A 17536-nucleotide genomic window follows, 5' to 3' on the forward strand; every position below is an offset into this window, starting at 1 on the left:
CAGTGAATCATTCTTTCAAAAGGTGTAATACAAGCCAGAGATAGCTTTCCTTTGGGAAATAACCTGCATTCTCTACCCCACGAGAGACTTCATTCCCCTGGAATGGGAAAGCTGAAGGGTAAATGGACTCCTTTAAGCTCCTGCCTCTTCTGCCTTCAACTTCATACTGCAGAATTCAATGAACATTTTAGAGATGATGCTACTGGGTGTCAGGCAGTTTAAATAACTTGCTGGAAGGAGGCAACAGTATAGTCAGAAAGTCTAGGTTCAAGGTCTGCTGGTAACTAACTTTGAGACTTCAAAGCAGAGAGTTTGTACTTTCCTAAATCTCATCTGTAACACAAACAGGATGAACATCCTGAGCTAAGGGAGAGAATGCAGTGAGATAAAGCAGGAAAGCCTGGCTGTGAGCCCTTGATAAATGTTCCCTCATTGTTTTCATTATCATCATCACTACACCACCCAGGAAGTCAGTGGCAATCCAAGGCTCCTGCTTCAAAGTCCCATGTTCGTTCATTCACTTAATGAATATATATTTGTTTTCTACTGGAACACACTATCTCAGCTTCCTTAAATTCCCTTATCATTCCTGTTCCCCCTTCTGAGGCTTTCTCCCCCAAACCATCAATTAGGATAGCAAACACTGAACTCAAAGGAATGTTTATTACAACATTTATGGGTCTACCTCCTATAAATAATTTGTATAGAGTTGGGAAGTAGGACCATAATAGATATAGGAGGAAAGAGAGAATGGTATTAAGGCTCGGGATCAGAACACGTCATCAGGCTCAGCATCCTCCCATTTTCAAGTGCAATAACAATGCTGCCGGGATCTCCATCAAAGTGGAAACTGCAGGATTCCTGCTGTAGGATCTCTTAAGAATTTGGTGGGGTCCACTGCAGGTTGAGCCTAAGACCCAGGTCCAAAGGTTCCAGCCTTCTCTGCCACCTCCAAGGCTAACTTCAGGTTCTGGTCAAACAGTTCACACCTAGGCCAGGCCCAGGAGGCACAAGTAAGGACAAGGTGTTAGGCCTGGCTCTCTCCCCACCGTGAGTACAGAGGCAGAGCCAGTGGAAACTCCGCTTGAAGGCCATGAACCTCAGGGGAATTCCTTGCTTTCTCGAAGAATAAGTAAGTGAAAGGCTAGTTACTTTTGTTTTATTTTTAAACAATTCTATTACACTTCAGAATGACATTGGGGAAGAAAATACAGGGAGAGGAAACAAGGAGGCTTGACTAGAATCTACAGACTGGGACCGCTTACCTGATGGGCATTTCCAGGGAGTAAAATGGATTCTTCAGAGCAAAATCTGAATAAATCTCATAAATTTTTCGGAGAAGAGAATCTATCCCAGCCTGCCTAGGATCCGCCAGCACCACAAACTTTATCCCTGGAGAGGGACCGGGAATGATTACCAAAGAGTAGAGAATCAGCAAATAATATTGTCCTGTTTGTACAGTACTTTATATGGTCATTTTTACTTTATCCTTATTGCCTCATAAAGCATGAAAAGCAAGACTTTGAATCTACAGGTGACAGCAGAGAAGTGAGATGACTTTATAGCACCACCCAGCTGACTGAGTGACTAGGCTTTGGGTTCTAGCTCTGGCCTGGGTGCCCCTCAGCAGAAAGCGCCAGGCAGGGAACAAACTCAGGCAGTTTTCAGTGCTCTGCCTTCACGAAGTGAGGACATGCCACTCAGGATCCAAAGGCCATTTTCAACTGGCATTCCAGTGTCATTTTGGAACAACACTTACACCTTCCAAAATGTGTGCAACATGAGAGAACACTAAGGTGAGTTTATCTGCACACAGGATGACGAGGGCTGAACATGGACAAAACTGGCGGCAAGATTAAATATTGGCTTTAGATTCACAAAACAAATAACTGTGCACTTGTCCCAGAAAAGGTTAACCACCACCCCCTTGGTTACCAGAGCCAACTTTGGTCAATGCCTTCCTCCAGCCAGACCCATCGCATGCCTTTGGCCTGTCTGGAAGTGCGTACCTGTCAGTGTCTGGAAGCAGTGCAGTTTGAATGTATCTGTCTCCAGCATCTCAATGCCTGAGCTGCCCTGTTCAGGAGACAGCTGGGAGCCGATTGCGAACAGCCTATTTGCAAGAAAGGCAAAGTTGGGAATGCACCTCAGTGCTATAAGGGAGGAGTGCTTCTCAAACTTTTCCACCAAGGTGACCCTTATGTTCTGAACACTTAAATTACAGCTTGAAATAGAAGCAGCAGTATCAAAATTTCATAAGAATCCATTTGAATTCTGCATGTATTTTACATTCACACTTTGCTACAAAACACAGTACATTGAAAACTTTGGGTAAAATTAACACTCTGGGATTACGTGCCATGTTTACCCACCAGCTGGATATGCATATACAACCCATCTTGTAATACAACTGACAGCAGGAAAGGATCTTAAAGATCATTTAATCACCTTACTTTAAAGATGAACACATTAAAACTCAGGAAGGAGAAGGTGACTTAGGCAAATAAAATCACACCACTGCCAGCGTTACCTAAAGCCTAGTCATACTGGATCAATTCTTTACATGACACAGAACTGACAATTTAGGAGGAAGCAGAGAAGGCTGATGGGACCCTACACTCACAGCAAGAATAGAAGACATTGGAGGTGGACAACTTGTCCAAAATCCTTGACAGGACTTGTACAATCATTTATAATATTTTCTTGACTTCATGAACCTTGGCACACAAATCAAATATTTTTCTATCATAGGCATGATCCTATGCTAGTTCAATCCAATTGTTGGGTTTGTGACCAATTACCTATGCCTAGTAGTTCTGGGTTACCTTGGTGGATTTCTCCCCTCAAATGCTCTAACTGGCTGGCCCTGAGAAAATTTAAAGAAAAATTGTAGTTATGTTCAGATCACTCTTGGTATGACTAGATGGACTCCCCTCACCTGGCCAATTGATAAGGATTGCTCTGACCCTGGTCATAAATAGGAATTTTCTTCTACTACTCAAGCTCAATCAGAAAAACAAGCAAAGGTTTAGCCAAGGAATAAAATCTCCCACAATTATGGAATGGATTTATGTAGATGGGGCGTCCCTGGTGGCTCAAATAAATGGTAAAGAATCCCTTTGCAATGCAGGAGACCCAGGTTCCATCCCTGGGTGGGGAACATCCTCTGGGGAAGAAAATGGCTACCCATTCCAATATTCTTGTCTGGACAACTCCACGGACAGAGGAGTCTGGTGGGCTACAGTCCATGGCGGGTGTGGGGGTGGTCACAATGAGTGGGACACAGCTGAGGGACTATGTTACTCTTTTAGAGAAAGCTAAGCACCGCCAGTCAGCAAGTCTCTGAGCGCAGAACTACACTAATCCAGTCAGCCTATGAGCCAAGAGTAGACGGACAGAATCTAGGAAGAGTTGTGGGACTTACGAGTGGAACATCGAAGCCAGCATGAGCTTCTCATTGGAGGTGAGGCGAGGCCGGCCGAATCGAATGGACACAGGGTAGTTAGCAGGGTTGCCCAGGTACTCGAGCACCTCTTTCCCATCGGCCGTATACTTGCCATTCACGTCCACACCATTGATTGCCAGCACTGCGTGGCCCACTGCAATGGCGAAGCTAACCGTCAACCAAAGCTCAGACTGCGGATCCCGCCAACGGTACAAATGACCTGGCCCCCAACTTCATCCGTCCCTCGGCCCAGAGACAGCAGCCCACCAAGGCAGCACCCGGCCCCGCCTCCCCATCCCTCCACCTCCCCTCGCGCCCCGGGACCGAGCCTAACCTACCCCGGATGCCGTCTCGCTGGCCGAAAGCTACCAGCACACGCTCGTCGTGCAGCTTAAGCAGCAGATCCAACGGGTAACTGAACGTTTTCTCAGCCTCGGCCCGTGGGGCGTAGCTGTCCAACTGGTAAATAAGGCCGCCAGCTTTGTTCACCACATAAACACTGAAAATTGCCATAGCTGCCGCCGAGGCTGCCGGACTAGGATACGGCCTCTTCCTCCCGGCCCCGCCCCGGAAGCGCAGCACGGGGCCCGCCCTCGGGGCTCCAGGCCTCGCTTCCCTTCCCGCTGAGGCGCTTGCGCACTTGGAGTACGCCTGGGTGTCACTAAGACAGGGACTTTAGTTGCCGGGACCTATAAAATTGTTCTCCTTTCCTCTTTACCGGATCTTAGCGCCAGGAAAGTGTAAAACGTGACTGCCTCTCAACTGGCCGCAAAATCGAAAAGCCAGGGATAACGCCAAGAGCGTGACGTTGCGGAGGCGGACCCTGCTTCCGGCAGCCAGTCCCGGGCCTGAGCCCGACCTGCGCCTCCGGACTTCCTCCGCGCGGCTCCGCCCCTTGTCCCGGAAGCAATCGCTGCGGCCGGAGGTTTCTGGGCTTGCTCGCGGGGCGCATTTCCTTTTTGTCCGACATCTTAGCGAGGCGGCAGTGGTTGTGGCTGCTCTTCGGGCTTCGCTATGGTCAGCTTGGCGTAGGGGAAGCTGGCGTGGTTCTGGGAGCGGGCGGTGCCGGCGCGCTTTTGGGGCAGCATCAGAGGAGGGCTCACATAACTGCCGGGCCACGTGTGGAGATGGGAGAGCTGTAGCTTGCCCCATGTGCTCCGGTAGTGGAGTCTGGGCAGGGCTGGGGGCAAAGGAGTAGCGGGAACGTGGAGGGCTGCTTTGTGACCTGGCCGCATTCCGGCTTTTCTCCTACAGCCGCCCAAGGACGACAAGAAGAAGAAAGATGCCGGAAAGTCGGCCAAGAAAGACAAAGATCCAGTGAACAAATCTGGGGGCAAGGCCAAAAAGAAGGTACGAGTATAGCCCCTCAAACGGTGAGGGATGTTGGGGACGTCTAGTCTCGTTTCCTTATACTGTAGCAAATGGCTTGTAAGGTTGGGGGGTTTAGAGTCAGGTTATTAAGAGTTTATACTCACATCACCGTTTTAGTTTTGACTCATATAAAGAACGGGGGTGTATATGCTACTCGGAAATGAAAAAGTGTGTACTGAGCTACTTTAATTGGGCTAGTGGGGCTCAGCCAATATCCGAAAGCCTCAAAGATGGTTTGTTTTCCCCCCAAAGTAGTGTCTCCAATGGCTTCAGCAGTAACCAAAGTCTCTTTTACTTTGAATTTGGCTCTGTAATTATTTCAACCTTAATTTGCTGAGTGTTTGCAGGTTCTGAATTTTATAGGTTTCTGCAGCCCAAAGGACAGACCCACTCTTGTATAGCTCTGCAACCGTGTAACAATTCGAGTCAGGTTGTTCCAGAGAACGGAAATACTGGTTCTTTAGAGAGCACTGATTTTTTTTTTTTTCCCTTTTTTGGTGAGCAGAAGTGGTCCAAAGGCAAAGTTCGGGACAAGCTCAATAACCTAGTCTTGTTTGACAAAGCAACATATGACAAACTCTGTAAAGAAGTTCCCAACTATAAGCTTATAACTCCAGCTGTGGTCTCTGAGAGACTGAAGATTCGTGGTTCCCTGGCCAGAGCAGCCCTTCAGGAACTCCTTAGTAAAGGTGAGAGGATGGAGTGTTGTACTGGTTTGTATGCTTTTTGCACCTTAGTTTGGGCAGACCATGTTAGCCATTTTAAGTGCAGTAGGTGGACTTCCCTGGTGGTGCAGATGGTAAAGCATCTGTCTACAATGCGGGAGACCTGGGTTCGATCCCTACCTTGGAGAAGGAAATGGCACCCCACTCCAGTACTCTTGCCTGGAAAATCCATGGACAGAGGAGCCTGGTAGGCTACAGTCCATGGGGTTGCAGAGAGTCGGACAAAACTGGGCGAGTTCACTTCAGGTGGAGGTTAGCAATACAATTCTAGCATGTAATCTAGGCTACTGGTAGTGCCTAACAGTGGAAACAGTGATTTTCAGATTACAGTAATGTGTTGTGAGGGTAGCCATCCCAAGAGTAGGTAACTCACCCCTTAAAGTAGTCCCTTCTTTTTAAGGGGTGAGTCAGATTAGATTGTCACCAAGAAATGTAGGCATGTCTCTTAAAGTCATGTTTAAGCATTTCTGGTTTGTTGAGTTTTTATAGTGAAAATTTTATCCTCTCTTCCTAGGACTTATTAAACTGGTTTCAAAGCACAGAGCTCAAGTGATTTACACCAGAAACACCAAGGGTGGAGATGCCCCAGCTGCTGGTGAAGATGCATGAACAGGTGAGCTGGTGAAGATTCGTGAACCTGGGCCTCCTATACGAAGTATACATCCCCTTCACAAGGGTCTACAGTTCTGATTTTTTTTTTTCTTTTCTTAAACAGGTCCCACCAGCTGTACATTTTGAAAAATAAAACTTTATTAAATCAAATAACTGGGTTTGTCTGGTTCCTAAGAAAGGCAGTTACAGGATAATAGCTTATAACAGATTTGTTGCCTTGGCTTTGAGCCTTATGGTGGTTGGAAGTACAATCAGGAGGCCATTAGTGTTTTTCCTTTATGTGACTGCTGTTTGTTTCTTGCTGCAGCTTCCGTTTTGAATTGATGCCTGAAAAGAAACGAAAGCTTAGCAGCACAAAGAGTGCGATCTCCACAGCGGGGAGCAGGTTGAGGTCCTGACTCTGGGCTGGTACCTGGATTGCCAGCGGCGTCCATTATTCCAGACCCGGCCAAAAGAGGGCAGCCAGCCCGCACTGGTGCTGGAGCTGTGGTCAAAGTTGGCCCCAACTCTGTCTGGTGGGAGTTTCTTCAGTTTCTGTTTTTCCTCTACAATGAGCAGTTTTATTTGAGTAGGAAGAGTTACAGAGTAGGAAGCCTCCATCACCATTCCTGTATTAACTTACTTTCTTTAAGAAACTCTTCATAGGAGGGTCCTATTTGTTGGTTCCCAGAACTACAGTCCTCATCTTGGACCATCCAGGGGGGTGTGGCACCTGGAAAAGGAAGACCCTTTAAGAAGAAATGAAAACACTTAAGAGTTCTGGACCATGGGAATTAGAGGGGCTTAAGCTTACTGGAGGCATGACATAACAAACTGCACACATTTAAAGTGTACAATTTGAAATGTTTGGGGTAAAATCACACCGTGTATCCTTGTGCCCCTTTAAATTATTTTTTAGTGCATCTCCTTTATACCCCTTTCCCAGGCAGCCACTGATGTGTGTTGTTGCTATAGATTAGTTTGCCTCTTCTATAATTTTGCATGAATGGAATACAATATGTACTCTTGTCTACCTTTTAGTGTAGTTATTCTGAGATTGTGTTACAGGTATGTCATTCCTTCTTTGTGGAGTATTCTTTGAATTGTTCAGATTTGTTGGGGCATGTTTCAATTTTTTCAACTTTTAAACTGCTAAAACTCTTCCCAAGTAGTTATGCCATTTTGCATTCTCAGCAGTCTATAAGAGTTCTGCTGCTGCTGCTAAGTTGCTTCAGTCGTGTCCAACTGTGTATGATCCCATAGATGGCAGCCCACCAGGCTCCCCCATTCCCTGGGATTCTCCAGGCAAGAACACTGGAGTGGGTTGCCATTTCCTTCTCCAATGCATGAAAGTGAAAAGTCAAAGTGAAGTCAGTTGTGTCTGACCCTCAGCAACCCCATGGACTGCAGCCTACCAGGCTCCTCCGTCCATGGGATTCTCCAGGCAAGAGTACTGGAGTGGGGTGCCATTGCCTTCTCCAGAGAGTTCTGCATACATACATTTTTTTTTTTTTTTTTGCTGTGTGACCTGGTCAACTCGTTCCTGTCCAGGGATCAAACCCACACCCTGTGCATTGAATGCAGAGCCTTGACCACTGAAGCATCAGATAAGTCCATAGTTCAGCTATTTTGATGACCAACTTTTTATATGCCTTCATTAAGTTTTGTGCTATGCTTAAGTTGCTTGAGTTGTGTCTGACTCTGGACTGTAGCTCACTGGGCTCCTCTGTCCATGAGGTTTTCCAGGCAAGAATACTGGAGTAAGCTGCCATGACCCTTGCGGGGGATCTTCCCAACCCAGGGATCAAACCCATCTCTCAAATCTGCACTGGCACACAGGTTCTTTACCACTAGTGCCACCTGGAAAGCCTACTGAGTTTTGAGAGGTCTTCATATATTGAAGATACAAGTTCTTCATCAGATGCTTTTCTTTTTTTGAAAACGTTTATTAAGCTAAAGTTTTGCAGTGTTCCATTTTTCAAGCAAAATATTTTTTCCCTTAGTGGAAACACAAAGAGGCTGTCTGGCTGTGGCAGGTCTAATGCTATGGTGGGCATTATGTAAGGTACAAAGACTCTGACCCTCAACTGCAAGTAGTTTTAGATATTAAATACAGTTCCTTGTGCTATATAGTAGGACCCTATTTAGTTGATACCCTTATTTTTATTTCCTTCTCCACAACTGCATGTATTCTTGCTATAAAAAATATCCTTATAGTTATTTCTCTTTACTATAAAAATATTAAGTAGTATTTTAAAAAATACAGAGGTTGAACAAAAACTCACATAAGAATTACCATGTCCCAACATTTACTAACTTTAAAACACCTTAGATATAAAGTAAAAAAAATCTGCTAAGCAGGTAAACGTATGTCTGTTACTTTTCTGAGTTAGATGCATTTGACATATGTGTCGGGTACCCTCCTACCAGTGAAAGACCTACAATTCAAAAAGAAAAACCTCTTACAGTTTAAGAAACGTTGCCATGGGCCTTACCTGAGTGTATGTTACCAATTCCTGGTGTATCCTGTAGTGGAAAATGGGGGGAAAATTGTAAGAAAGCCAAGAGATGATAAGGATACTCAGCCTAGAGGAAGAAATTGTACAGGAGGTGGATGGAACCACTGCCATATTGCTAACGCTGCACTGGGCTTATGTTAAATCTCACAGAGTGTAGAAAATCATTGAAAGACAGTCTTGTCCCCACCAGACTCAAGGGCTCAAGCTGGAGATGTCCAAAAATAAAGTGCCTACTACATGGTAAGTAAACAAAACCCCTTCCTCACAGAGCATACATATTACTGGGGAAGAGAACTAAGTATGAATTACACAAATTACATTCACAGGTTTTTACATGGTATGACATACATTTATAAGTTTTCCATGAAAAAGTGACATCTGAGCTGAAGAGGAAGGTAAGGGTAAATAGAGGAGGGAAGGAAGACATGTTATTTAAGACGGTGGGAGGGAAGTTAAAAGGGAGGGGACATAGGGCTGATTCATAATGTATGGCAGGAACCAACACAGTATTATAAAGCAATCATCCTTCAATTAAAACGATTACATGTTCAAAACTAAAGAGCACAGCAGGAGGCTGGAGGATAGGATGTAAGATAGCAGGTGATGAGGTTATTTTCTCATGTTTGGCACAAGATTGCAGGAGTAGAGACTGTCCCAAGGTGAAATAAGGAGACAAGGCATACTCAGTGAGCAAATGTGAGAGATGAAAAAAAGGAGGTGGGCATACTCATTGAGGGAATGTGAGAGATGAAAAAAAGGAGGGGACAGTGTGTCTACAGTTCCTAGAAAGAGGAGTGTGGGGGTTAGGTGCCTGTGGGGTGTCTGTAAGTGTCCCTCTGTTGGGCTGGAACTGGACTCCGCATGGGATGATGTAGGAGTTGGCACTCCTCTGTGACAGTGGGGGTAGTGTGGACACCATGGAGGCTGAGGAATGAGTACATGACGCTGTAGAACAGGGCAGCCAGAGGGAAAAGCCTGCAAACACAGCAAAGGCCAGAATACACAGAAAAGCCAGGGGAGATGGGTGTCGTGGGAACCGCGGGGGCACTAGCCATTTCCCATCGTACCTGATGGCCAATGAATGTCAGAGGCTGTCCGGTCTCCATCCAGTCAAGCTCAGGGGCTGGTGGCAGGTCCAAGTATGAGGGCTGCTGTGAGGTGGAGGCTACTTGGCTGAAAAAGACAAACAGGAGCCAGGCTGGCAGACAAGGTCCTTTAGCCATGAGGACAGCAAGAATGAGATTTGTTTCCATGTCCTGATCAAAGTTACAGAACATTCGAAGAGAGAATGTCCAGTAAGAGGTTTCCTAACAGTCTTTTACCTGCTCGTCCCATTCCAGCTTCCAGGTGCTGAAGAGCCCTCTTCTGGGTCTGGCACTGTCTGAGGCTGAGTTTGATTCAGGAAACATAAATGTGTCTAGAATGCTTAAGAATTTGCCTAGGCCATGCTCCCCACCTCCAGAAGTAAACAAATTGACAAATTGAGGATACTGCCCCATCTGGCAACCTCCCTCCCTCCCAGCCCTGCCCACATTTTCTCCACTGATAAGGCCTGCCCCCTGGTGGGCAGGGAAGGGAATTCAAGACAAGCAGACGGAGTCCATTAATTTTTCATCAGAAGAGCTGGTAGGTGAAATGCTGGACCTGGAAGAACCAGGAATCAGTGGATTTGGATACTGCTCTGGCTCCTCCGAGGGAAACCAACCTCTAAGACAGACCGAACCATCTCCTGCCGGCTTTGCTCCACCTCTCGGATCTGAGCTGCCATCTGTGGGAGAGGGGTGACTTAGACAGGTACCAGAAGGTGGGGCTGGGTCCTTCAGAGGCCTTTCCTTTAACTCACCTCTTTAATCACTTCATCCTCTTTTTCCTCATAGGAATCCAGACTTTTCACCATGGATTTCTTGAATCTAAAAAGGAAAGGGGCAAGTCACCCCAGAATCCCAGTCCCTGCCAGTTGTGAAAAGATCCTCAGTAGATAATTTTTCTCTAGATTCTGAATAGTCTCAGGCTCCCAGAAACCAAGTCTCAGGAATACAATGAACACCCATGTACCTCTCACCCAGATTCACTGTTAACATTCTGCCATACTGGCTCCAGTTCTCTTTTCCTTTCTCCCAAGAATATGAGACTAATTCTAAATTTTTCAGTATGCATTTCCTGGGAAAAGGAACAGCCTATAAAACCATTACCATACTTAAAAAAAAAAATCAATTACCCTTTCTGATGTCCAAATTGTCCCATACTTGGGACGATATATTTGCAGTAGTTTTTATTCTACAATATACACAAAGGTATCTGAATAATATCAGTACTACTATCAATGAGACTACTAAGCAAAGCTCAAGATTTCTTTGCAGTTCTTTAGTCCTTAGAAAATATCCTTCTAAGGGTATACAGAGTTTTGTTTTCAAATGTTACTTGAATTCTGGGCTTCCCTGGTGGTCCAGTGGTTAAGAATCCATCTTGTAATGCAGGAGACACCAGTTCAATCCCTGGTCCTGGAAGATCCCATATGATGTAAGCCAACTAAGCTCGTGCCCCACAACTACTGAACCAGCACTGTGGAGCCTATAAGCTGCAACTAGGGAGTAGCCCCCCACTGTCCACAACTAGAGAAAGCGCACAAGCAGCAACCAAGACCCAGAGCAACCAAAAAAAAAATTTTTTTTAAAGATGTTAAATTCTTATTCTTTCGTCACTGTTATCAATTTAATAGTTCTACAATAATTTGTCTTTGCCTAATTTTAATATGCAAAACATTTATATAGGGGAATGGCTCTCCCATGGTGCCCTGGCAGTCCTGACAGGCAAGGCCTTGAACTGCAACTTATCAAAGTCTTGGCAGAAGGTCTGCATGATCCTCCCAGAACACAAGAGGACAGGAGGTCTGAAAGGAACTGCTAGGAGGCCATCTCCCATCTCCTTATCTCTCACGGGAGGTCGTTACGAAACAGTTTTTCATTAACTCCCAGTTCTGATGGGGTAGGGGGCTTTCTGTTCTCAGATTAGAGCTGCAGATATAAAGCCTGTGGCTTCAGCCTAGTCTTGGCTCCCCAACAACAGTATCCCACAGTTCATGCTATAGTCACCCAGCCCTATTTGTATCACTATGGTTCTTTTTGGTGTGTGGGACAAGCTGGGAAGTTGGCACTTTGGGCTTACTCTTTTCACTGCCTATGTAAGTAATAAGCTGCCTGAATAAGTGGCTCATTTGTATCTTTACGGGTCAAATCAGTCAAGCCTGGCCTGGCCTTGTCTTGTGTGAGCTTGAAATTATAAAGTTTAAAAATCAAAACTATATTTAAATAAAAAGTTTAGAGAGTCCATCCATATAATTCTCAATTATAACCTTTCTGCTAACTACCCTTTATTCATCCACCAAAAATTCTATAGAGCTGGGTCAGGCTGTGACAAGTAAGTGGCCTGTTTCTTTTTCTTTTTTAATTTTAAAAAATTTTTGATGTGGACCACTTTTTAAAAAGTCTTCCAGGGACGTCCCTGGCCTCAGTTTCTTATCTCCTCCCGGTCTGAACCGGGAAGACAAGGTGATGGGATTTAAGTACTTCTTGAAGGTGAAGTCACTCAGTCATGTCCAACTCTTTGCGACCCCATGAGCTGTAGCCTACCAGGCTCCTCTGTCCATGGGATTTTCCAAGCAATAGTACTGGAATGGATTGCCATTTCCTTCTCCCGGGGATCTTCCCAACCCAGGGATTGAACCCAGGTCTCCCGCATTGTAGACAGACGCTTTTACTGTCTGAGCCACCAGGGAAGTCCTTCTTAATTCCTCATTATTCTCCACACTGAGTAGAAAGGAATGATAAACTATGTATTTTCTTAACTTTGGCTTTGGGATCCCCTTGGGTTCCACTCTCCATAATCGCAATACAGTCCCAATAAAAGTGGTGATGTGAGGCTGCCTGAGTCCTCTTTCTGAGGCAGTCACAACTCACTCCCTCTGTGCTACCAAGCTTCCTGTACTCCAGGTAGTTGGGGCCCTCCAAGGCCAGTTAAAACTATTAAAAGTGAGCATCAGCTTTTTGCAGTCTATAAAAAGCATCTTTTATTTCTAAAGAAACTTAGTAGTCTGTCACATATTTAAATAGTTGACTATGGTCACCTTTTATTATACACTTCTCTCTTTGCTAAATACATTGTAAATCCCACCCCCTCAACTAGATTATAAACCGTTCAAGGACTCTGTCATATTTCATTTGTGTTCAACATAGGGCCTAGAATAATGAGTGCTACAAAGACAATGGTCACCAATGAAGTCCTTTCTAAACCGTCCAATTAGTAGAGGAAGCTCCTGACACAGATGCGAAGAATCCACACTCTGCTACTTCATCATGTGAAGGAATGACTTACCGTGCAAAGTCCTGGGGGGAGATCAAAAACTTCTCTTTCATCTGGAACTCAGCCTTGTTTTCCCACCAGAATCTGTTGGTTGCTTTCTTGTGCTCTGGACTGAGAATGGAAAGGACAAGTAATCTCAATGACAGATTACAGAATATTACATGGCATTTGATAAACAATGCAAACTGACACCTGGGTCTCTGGGCAAGGCTGAGAGAATACTAACAGTAGTTTCAAGATCTCCAGTTTTCCCCTTCCAATAAAAATGTGACAATCTGAGAGGAAGTGATGGGAAGGAAACTTGATTGAGCCAGTTGTCCAATCAAGGCCACCCCCAGCACTGGGACCACTGGGGCCATAAGGCCGCTACCCCTCAGGGTTGGCCATGCCTACAAGATGACGGAATCATCCAATCTGATCAAATCACAAAAACGTTCTTCCTCTCACCCACCCTAAACCCTCCCTCCATTCATTTATAGATTAATCTAAACCTATTATACAACCGCTGTATCATACAACTAGCGCTGTATGCGGTTCCGGGCCCGGCGCTCACCTGGCCAGATGCTCCAGCAGTCCCCCGTGCAGAACGGTCAGGTTTCCGTGGCTCAGGTGTTTCCGCACCTCACAGCCGCAGCACAGGCACCAGCACCATCGCTCGTGCTCGGGCACGTAACGCTCCACCTGAGCGGCGCGGACGGCCTTGCGGGCGGCCTCCACCTGCGGCGGAGAGGATGCCAAGGCGGGCAGGCTAAGTAGGACCCCGGCGGGATCCGCAGATCCCACCCTTTCGGGCCTTCACAGCCCCGCCCCAGGCCGTCCATGGTCCCCTCCAGCCTCCCGTCCGTACCTGCGGCAGGAGCCGCTCCAAAGCCACCTTCAGCTGCCGCTGGTGCTTGCGACTGTAGACGTGCCCGCGACCGCAGAAGAAAGTCTGGCGGCAAAGAGGACAACGCTGCGCCGGCGCCATCTGCCCAGGACTGGGAAGCAGCGACGCAAATCTTCTCCTTCGCGGCCCCGTGACCTCTGACCTCTGGGGGCGGGAGAACTCCGGAGCCCCGCGGCCCCCAGCGGCTGGTAGGCGCCACTGCAAGTCCTTTCGCGGCTGCGCACGTTTTTCTCCCGGCTCCTCCCTGTGCGCAAGCCCAACCAGTCGCCAGTATCGCCAAATGCTGTCTGGCTGGGAAAGGTGAAAGGAAAGAGCGCCCGCAATAGTTAAGGGAGACCGCACACGTATCGGGAACACTGACAAGGACCCGTAAGTGAAAGTGAAGTCGCTCAGTCGTATCCGACTCTTTGCGACCCGTGGACTGTAGCCCACCAAGTTCCTCGGTCCATGGGTTTCTCCAGGCAAGAATACTGGAGTGGGTTGCCATTTCCTTCTCCAGGGGATCTTCCCGACCCAGGGATCGAACCCAGGTCTCCCACATTGCAGGCAGACGCTTTAACCTCTGCACCACCAGGGAAGCCCCGTACAATGTAACAAATCGTAACTCGTGTTTATAGGGTGCTCAGTATGTGTCCAGAAGTTGACACGTACTCTGTGATCACAATAACTCTCTATCTGCATGCGTGCTGAAGTCGCTTCAGTCGTGTCCGACTCTTGTGATCGCAAGGACTGTAGCCCACCAGGCTCCTCTGTCCATGGAATTTCCCAGGCAAGAATACTGGCGTGGGTTACCATTCCCTTCTCCAGGGTATCTTCCTGACACAGGGGTCGAATTCGGGTCTTCCTCATTGCCGGCGGATTCTTTACCCTCTGAGCCACCAGTGACCTCTTGGGAGCACAGGTGGATGGCCTAATCTAAGACCTAGTCACTCACACCCATGCTGCCACAGGGGCGATCTGAATGCTGCCCCTGTAAAGCTGTAAAGGGAAAGCTATAAGGGGTTCAGAATCATTGCTGACATCTTTAATCTATAAACGTGCTAAACTAGTGGAACTTTATTCTTTACAAGCCACTCACTTCTAGAGTCAACAGCCTTCCTGTCTGTCTAGCTCACTTAAGAACTCATAAGTTGAAATCCCCAGACTGTGACTGTGATCTGCACCCTAGAGCTCCCTCCAAAATATCTGAGGCCTGGCCCAGACTCTACTTGTAGGGCATGCAAACAGAGCTGTCACAGGGTCCCCAGCTTCCCTGACTGTGTGTTACCTGTACTGGTGCATTAACCTGGATGGGTTACAATGTCTGTGGGTGTATACAGTCAACTCTACATTATTCAGACCCAGGAAGTAGGCAGACTCCCCTTCAGAGCTTGACTTCCTGTTGGAGCTTCCCCTTAGACTCAGGCCTTCACTAGATGTGATCCATTTTGATGACCCTTGCAGTTCTCAATTCCTTGACCTCTCATCACTCCCCTGGCAGGGGTGATCCCGAACTTTTTTCACCAAAAACTGCACCTTCTCTGACTTCAAACTCTGAAGTTCTTCTCTGACCACCGTCTTCCATCCTCCCTTGTGGCCCTACCTTCCAGCTAGTCTTTAACTGCAAGGATGAATATAAGCACTTTTATCCATTCACTGAGAAAATTATTCAGCATTTGCCAGATGCTAAATACTTTGCTCCTTTAAAGATTTTAAAATCTTTAAAGTGTGGCCTCCAGGTCAGCAGCATCAGCATCTGGGAACTTGTTAGAAATGCAAACGCATGGGCCCCACCCTAGACCTACTGAATTGGAAACTCTGGAGTAGGGCCCAGAAATCTGTGGTTTAATGAGCCCTTCAGGTGATTCTAATGCCCAGTCAAGAATTGCTGGTCTAGGACTTCCCTGATGGTACAGTGGATAGGAATCTGCCTGCCATTGCAGGGGACATGGATTCAATCCCTGGTCTGGGAAGATTCCATATGCCTTGGAGCAACTAAGCCAGTGTGTCACAAGTACTGAACCCACGTGCCAAGAGCCGGTGCTCTGCAACAAAAGAAGCCACTGCAGCGAGAAGCCCATGTACCGCAACTGGGGAGTAGCCCCGGCTCACTGCAGCTAGAGAAAGTCTGCACGCAGCAAGAAAGATCCAGCACAACCAAAAATAAATAATAAAAAACAATAACAACCTATCTCTGCTAAAAAAAAAAAAAATCACTGGTCTAGGTCTTCGGTCCTCTTGGCTTTGCTTTACCCACTGGAACCCAGAAATATTTTCACCTCAGTCTCATGGCAACCTATGACTTCACTTGACTTACCAAGACCTCTCATTCTGTCACACCCCAACCGTCAACCCAGCTAGCTCATCTGTCTCCGTCATTTGTTCCAAAACTGCATTAGGTGGTCTACACTGTCTGCTTCAAATTCTAACTTCACAGCCCTCTGTAGTTTGGCTTTTGAAACTGTTTCCCTAAAGTCCTCCACCACTATTTATTGGGCTGCCATTTGAACTAGATTCTGTGAAACAGAACTCACCATCTTCCTCAGATCATTCCCTGTTTTCATCCTCCCAGGAAATAATACCACCAAGTTAAAGCCTGGAGTTTTGGCGTGAGTTATCTTTGACACTCCTTTAGTCCCCACATCCACCCTGCACAAGTTGTCTGATTAGATTTCTGAGATGTTTAAAATCTGTTCTCCACCTTTTACACTCACAGAGCACTTTATTTCAATTCCCTTCCTTTCTTGTTTTGATTCATGTAAAATCTTTCTGACTGGTTTCCAAGTGTCCGGTGTACTTCACCTCCATTCATCCTCCAGACTCTGGTCTGAAGGTAGTCTCTAAAATGACTTTCCTGATTAATTTAATGTCTAAATTGCCTTCAGGAAGTATCTAAGTTTTGCAGCAAGAATTTTACACTAGGTTTCCTAACCTCCTTTTCAGTCTTATACCCCACACTCCCCTCCCCTTCTCCAGGCAATATTCCTAGTTCCACAGCTTCTTTGCACTTTAGCATCTCCAGCCCTTGGTTTCCCAGCCTAGAATTTACTTCTTTCCAGCTCTGCCTGACAAATTCTATTACGTATAATAGAAATATGAAACTGCTGTGAAATATGAACTAGAATGGAATTTCCCTAAGGCTGGTGATTTTGTCTGGAACATAGTAATATGTCAGTCTATTTATAAACTCTTGGATCAATTCATGATTGAATGAATGAAATGTCACCCCTTTTGTGAAGCCCACCAGAGTTGATCCTGCAGGATTAATTTTTCAATTCCAAGATCCTTTGCTCATCTTGTCATTTTTTTCAATCGTCAGTTGAAAATCTAACAGTTGAAAGATCAAGTGTAGGGACTCTATCTTGGTCGTGTCTGACTTGGTAGAACTAGCAGAAAGGGGTCTTCAATGCATGTTTGTCAAATTAAGTTAAAATCATCAAAACTCCAGGAACCCTTGTGTTGACATGCCCATGGTATGGTAATCTGTGCTGGGAAGAACCTCAGAAACATGCAGCTAACAGCCTCCTAATAATGTTGCAGAAAGAGGGACCTATTCCAGGACCTGAGAGTGGCCTCTTTTCTAACATTCAGAAATGAATTGTCCAAGGAAATACATGTGCTGACAAAGCAAGAGACTTTATTGGGAAGGGACAGCTGTGCA

General features: G+C 46.2%; 3 protein-coding genes across 4 annotated transcripts; 1 reads left to right on the forward strand and 2 right to left on the reverse strand.

Annotated features, from left to right (window-relative positions):
- Positions 645–4286, reverse strand: TRAPPC4 (trafficking protein particle complex 4). 2 transcript variants are annotated; one of them, XM_005689526.3, is made up of 5 exons: positions 3784–4286; positions 3425–3599; positions 2010–2113; positions 1266–1392; positions 645–989 (listed from the first exon to the last, which is right to left on the reverse strand). In XM_005689526.3, the coding sequence occupies exons 1-5, from the start codon at positions 3956–3958 to the stop codon at positions 911–913; spliced, it is 660 nt and encodes a 219-aa protein (XP_005689583.1). In that variant the 5' UTR covers positions 3959–4286; the 3' UTR covers positions 645–910. The 2 variants fall into 2 exon arrangements, with proteins under 2 accessions (XP_005689583.1, XP_017915183.1); XM_018059694.1 differs by lacking the exons at positions 2010–2113; positions 3784–4286 and having other exon boundaries at positions 3425–3560.
- Positions 4345–6303, forward strand: RPS25 (ribosomal protein S25). Its single transcript, XM_018059695.1, has 5 exons — positions 4345–4462; positions 4700–4795; positions 5322–5505; positions 6056–6154; positions 6257–6303. The coding sequence occupies exons 1-4, from the start codon at positions 4460–4462 to the stop codon at positions 6148–6150; spliced, it is 378 nt and encodes a 125-aa protein (XP_017915184.1). The 5' UTR covers positions 4345–4459; the 3' UTR covers positions 6151–6154; positions 6257–6303.
- CCDC84 (coiled-coil domain containing 84) lies at positions 6270–14037 on the reverse strand. The gene is made up of 11 exons (XM_005689530.3): positions 13858–14037; positions 13564–13727; positions 13023–13121; positions 10495–10561; positions 10357–10419; positions 9974–10038; positions 9719–9824; positions 8628–8658; positions 6776–6865; positions 6566–6698; positions 6270–6480 (listed from the first exon to the last, which is right to left on the reverse strand). Exons 1-11 carry the CDS (start codon positions 13975–13977, stop codon positions 6405–6407), a joined length of 1014 nt encoding a protein of 337 aa, XP_005689587.2. The 5' UTR covers positions 13978–14037; the 3' UTR covers positions 6270–6404.

This window comes from Capra hircus, chromosome 15, assembly GCF_001704415.2.
Source record: "Capra hircus breed San Clemente chromosome 15, ASM170441v1, whole genome shotgun sequence".
NCBI lineage: Eukaryota > Metazoa > Chordata > Mammalia > Artiodactyla > Bovidae > Capra > Capra hircus.

Excerpts from the sequence above, each read along its gene's own strand:
- TRAPPC4 (XM_005689526.3), bottom strand. The coding sequence starts at position 3,958 with ATGGCAATTTTCAGTGTTTATGTGGTGAACAAAGCTGGCGGCCTTATT. Across the intron at positions 3,600-3,783 it reads CCAGCGAGACGGCATCCGGG|TGGGCCACGCAGTGCTGGCA; the intron begins GTAGGTTAGGCT and ends TCGCCATTGCAG. Across the intron at positions 1,393-2,009 it reads CTGCTTCCAGACACTGACAG|GGATAAAGTTTGTGGTGCTG; the intron begins GTACGCACTTCC and ends GTCCCTCTCCAG.
- RPS25 (XM_018059695.1), top strand. Across the intron at positions 4,796-5,321 it reads GGGGCAAGGCCAAAAAGAAG|AAGTGGTCCAAAGGCAAAGT; the intron begins GTACGAGTATAG and ends TTTGGTGAGCAG. Across the intron at positions 5,506-6,055 it reads TCAGGAACTCCTTAGTAAAG|GACTTATTAAACTGGTTTCA; the intron begins GTGAGAGGATGG and ends CTCTCTTCCTAG.
- CCDC84 (XM_005689530.3), bottom strand. The coding sequence starts at position 13,977 with ATGGCGCCGGCGCAGCGTTGTCCTCTTTGCCGCCAGACTTTCTTCTGC. Across the intron at positions 9,825-9,973 it reads AGCTGGAATGGGACGAGCAG|CCAAGTAGCCTCCACCTCAC; the intron begins GTAAAAGACTGT and ends TGTCTTTTTCAG. Across the intron at positions 6,866-8,627 it reads AATTGGTAACATACACTCAG|GTGCCACACCCCCCTGGATG; the intron begins GTAAGGCCCATG and ends TTCCTTTTCCAG.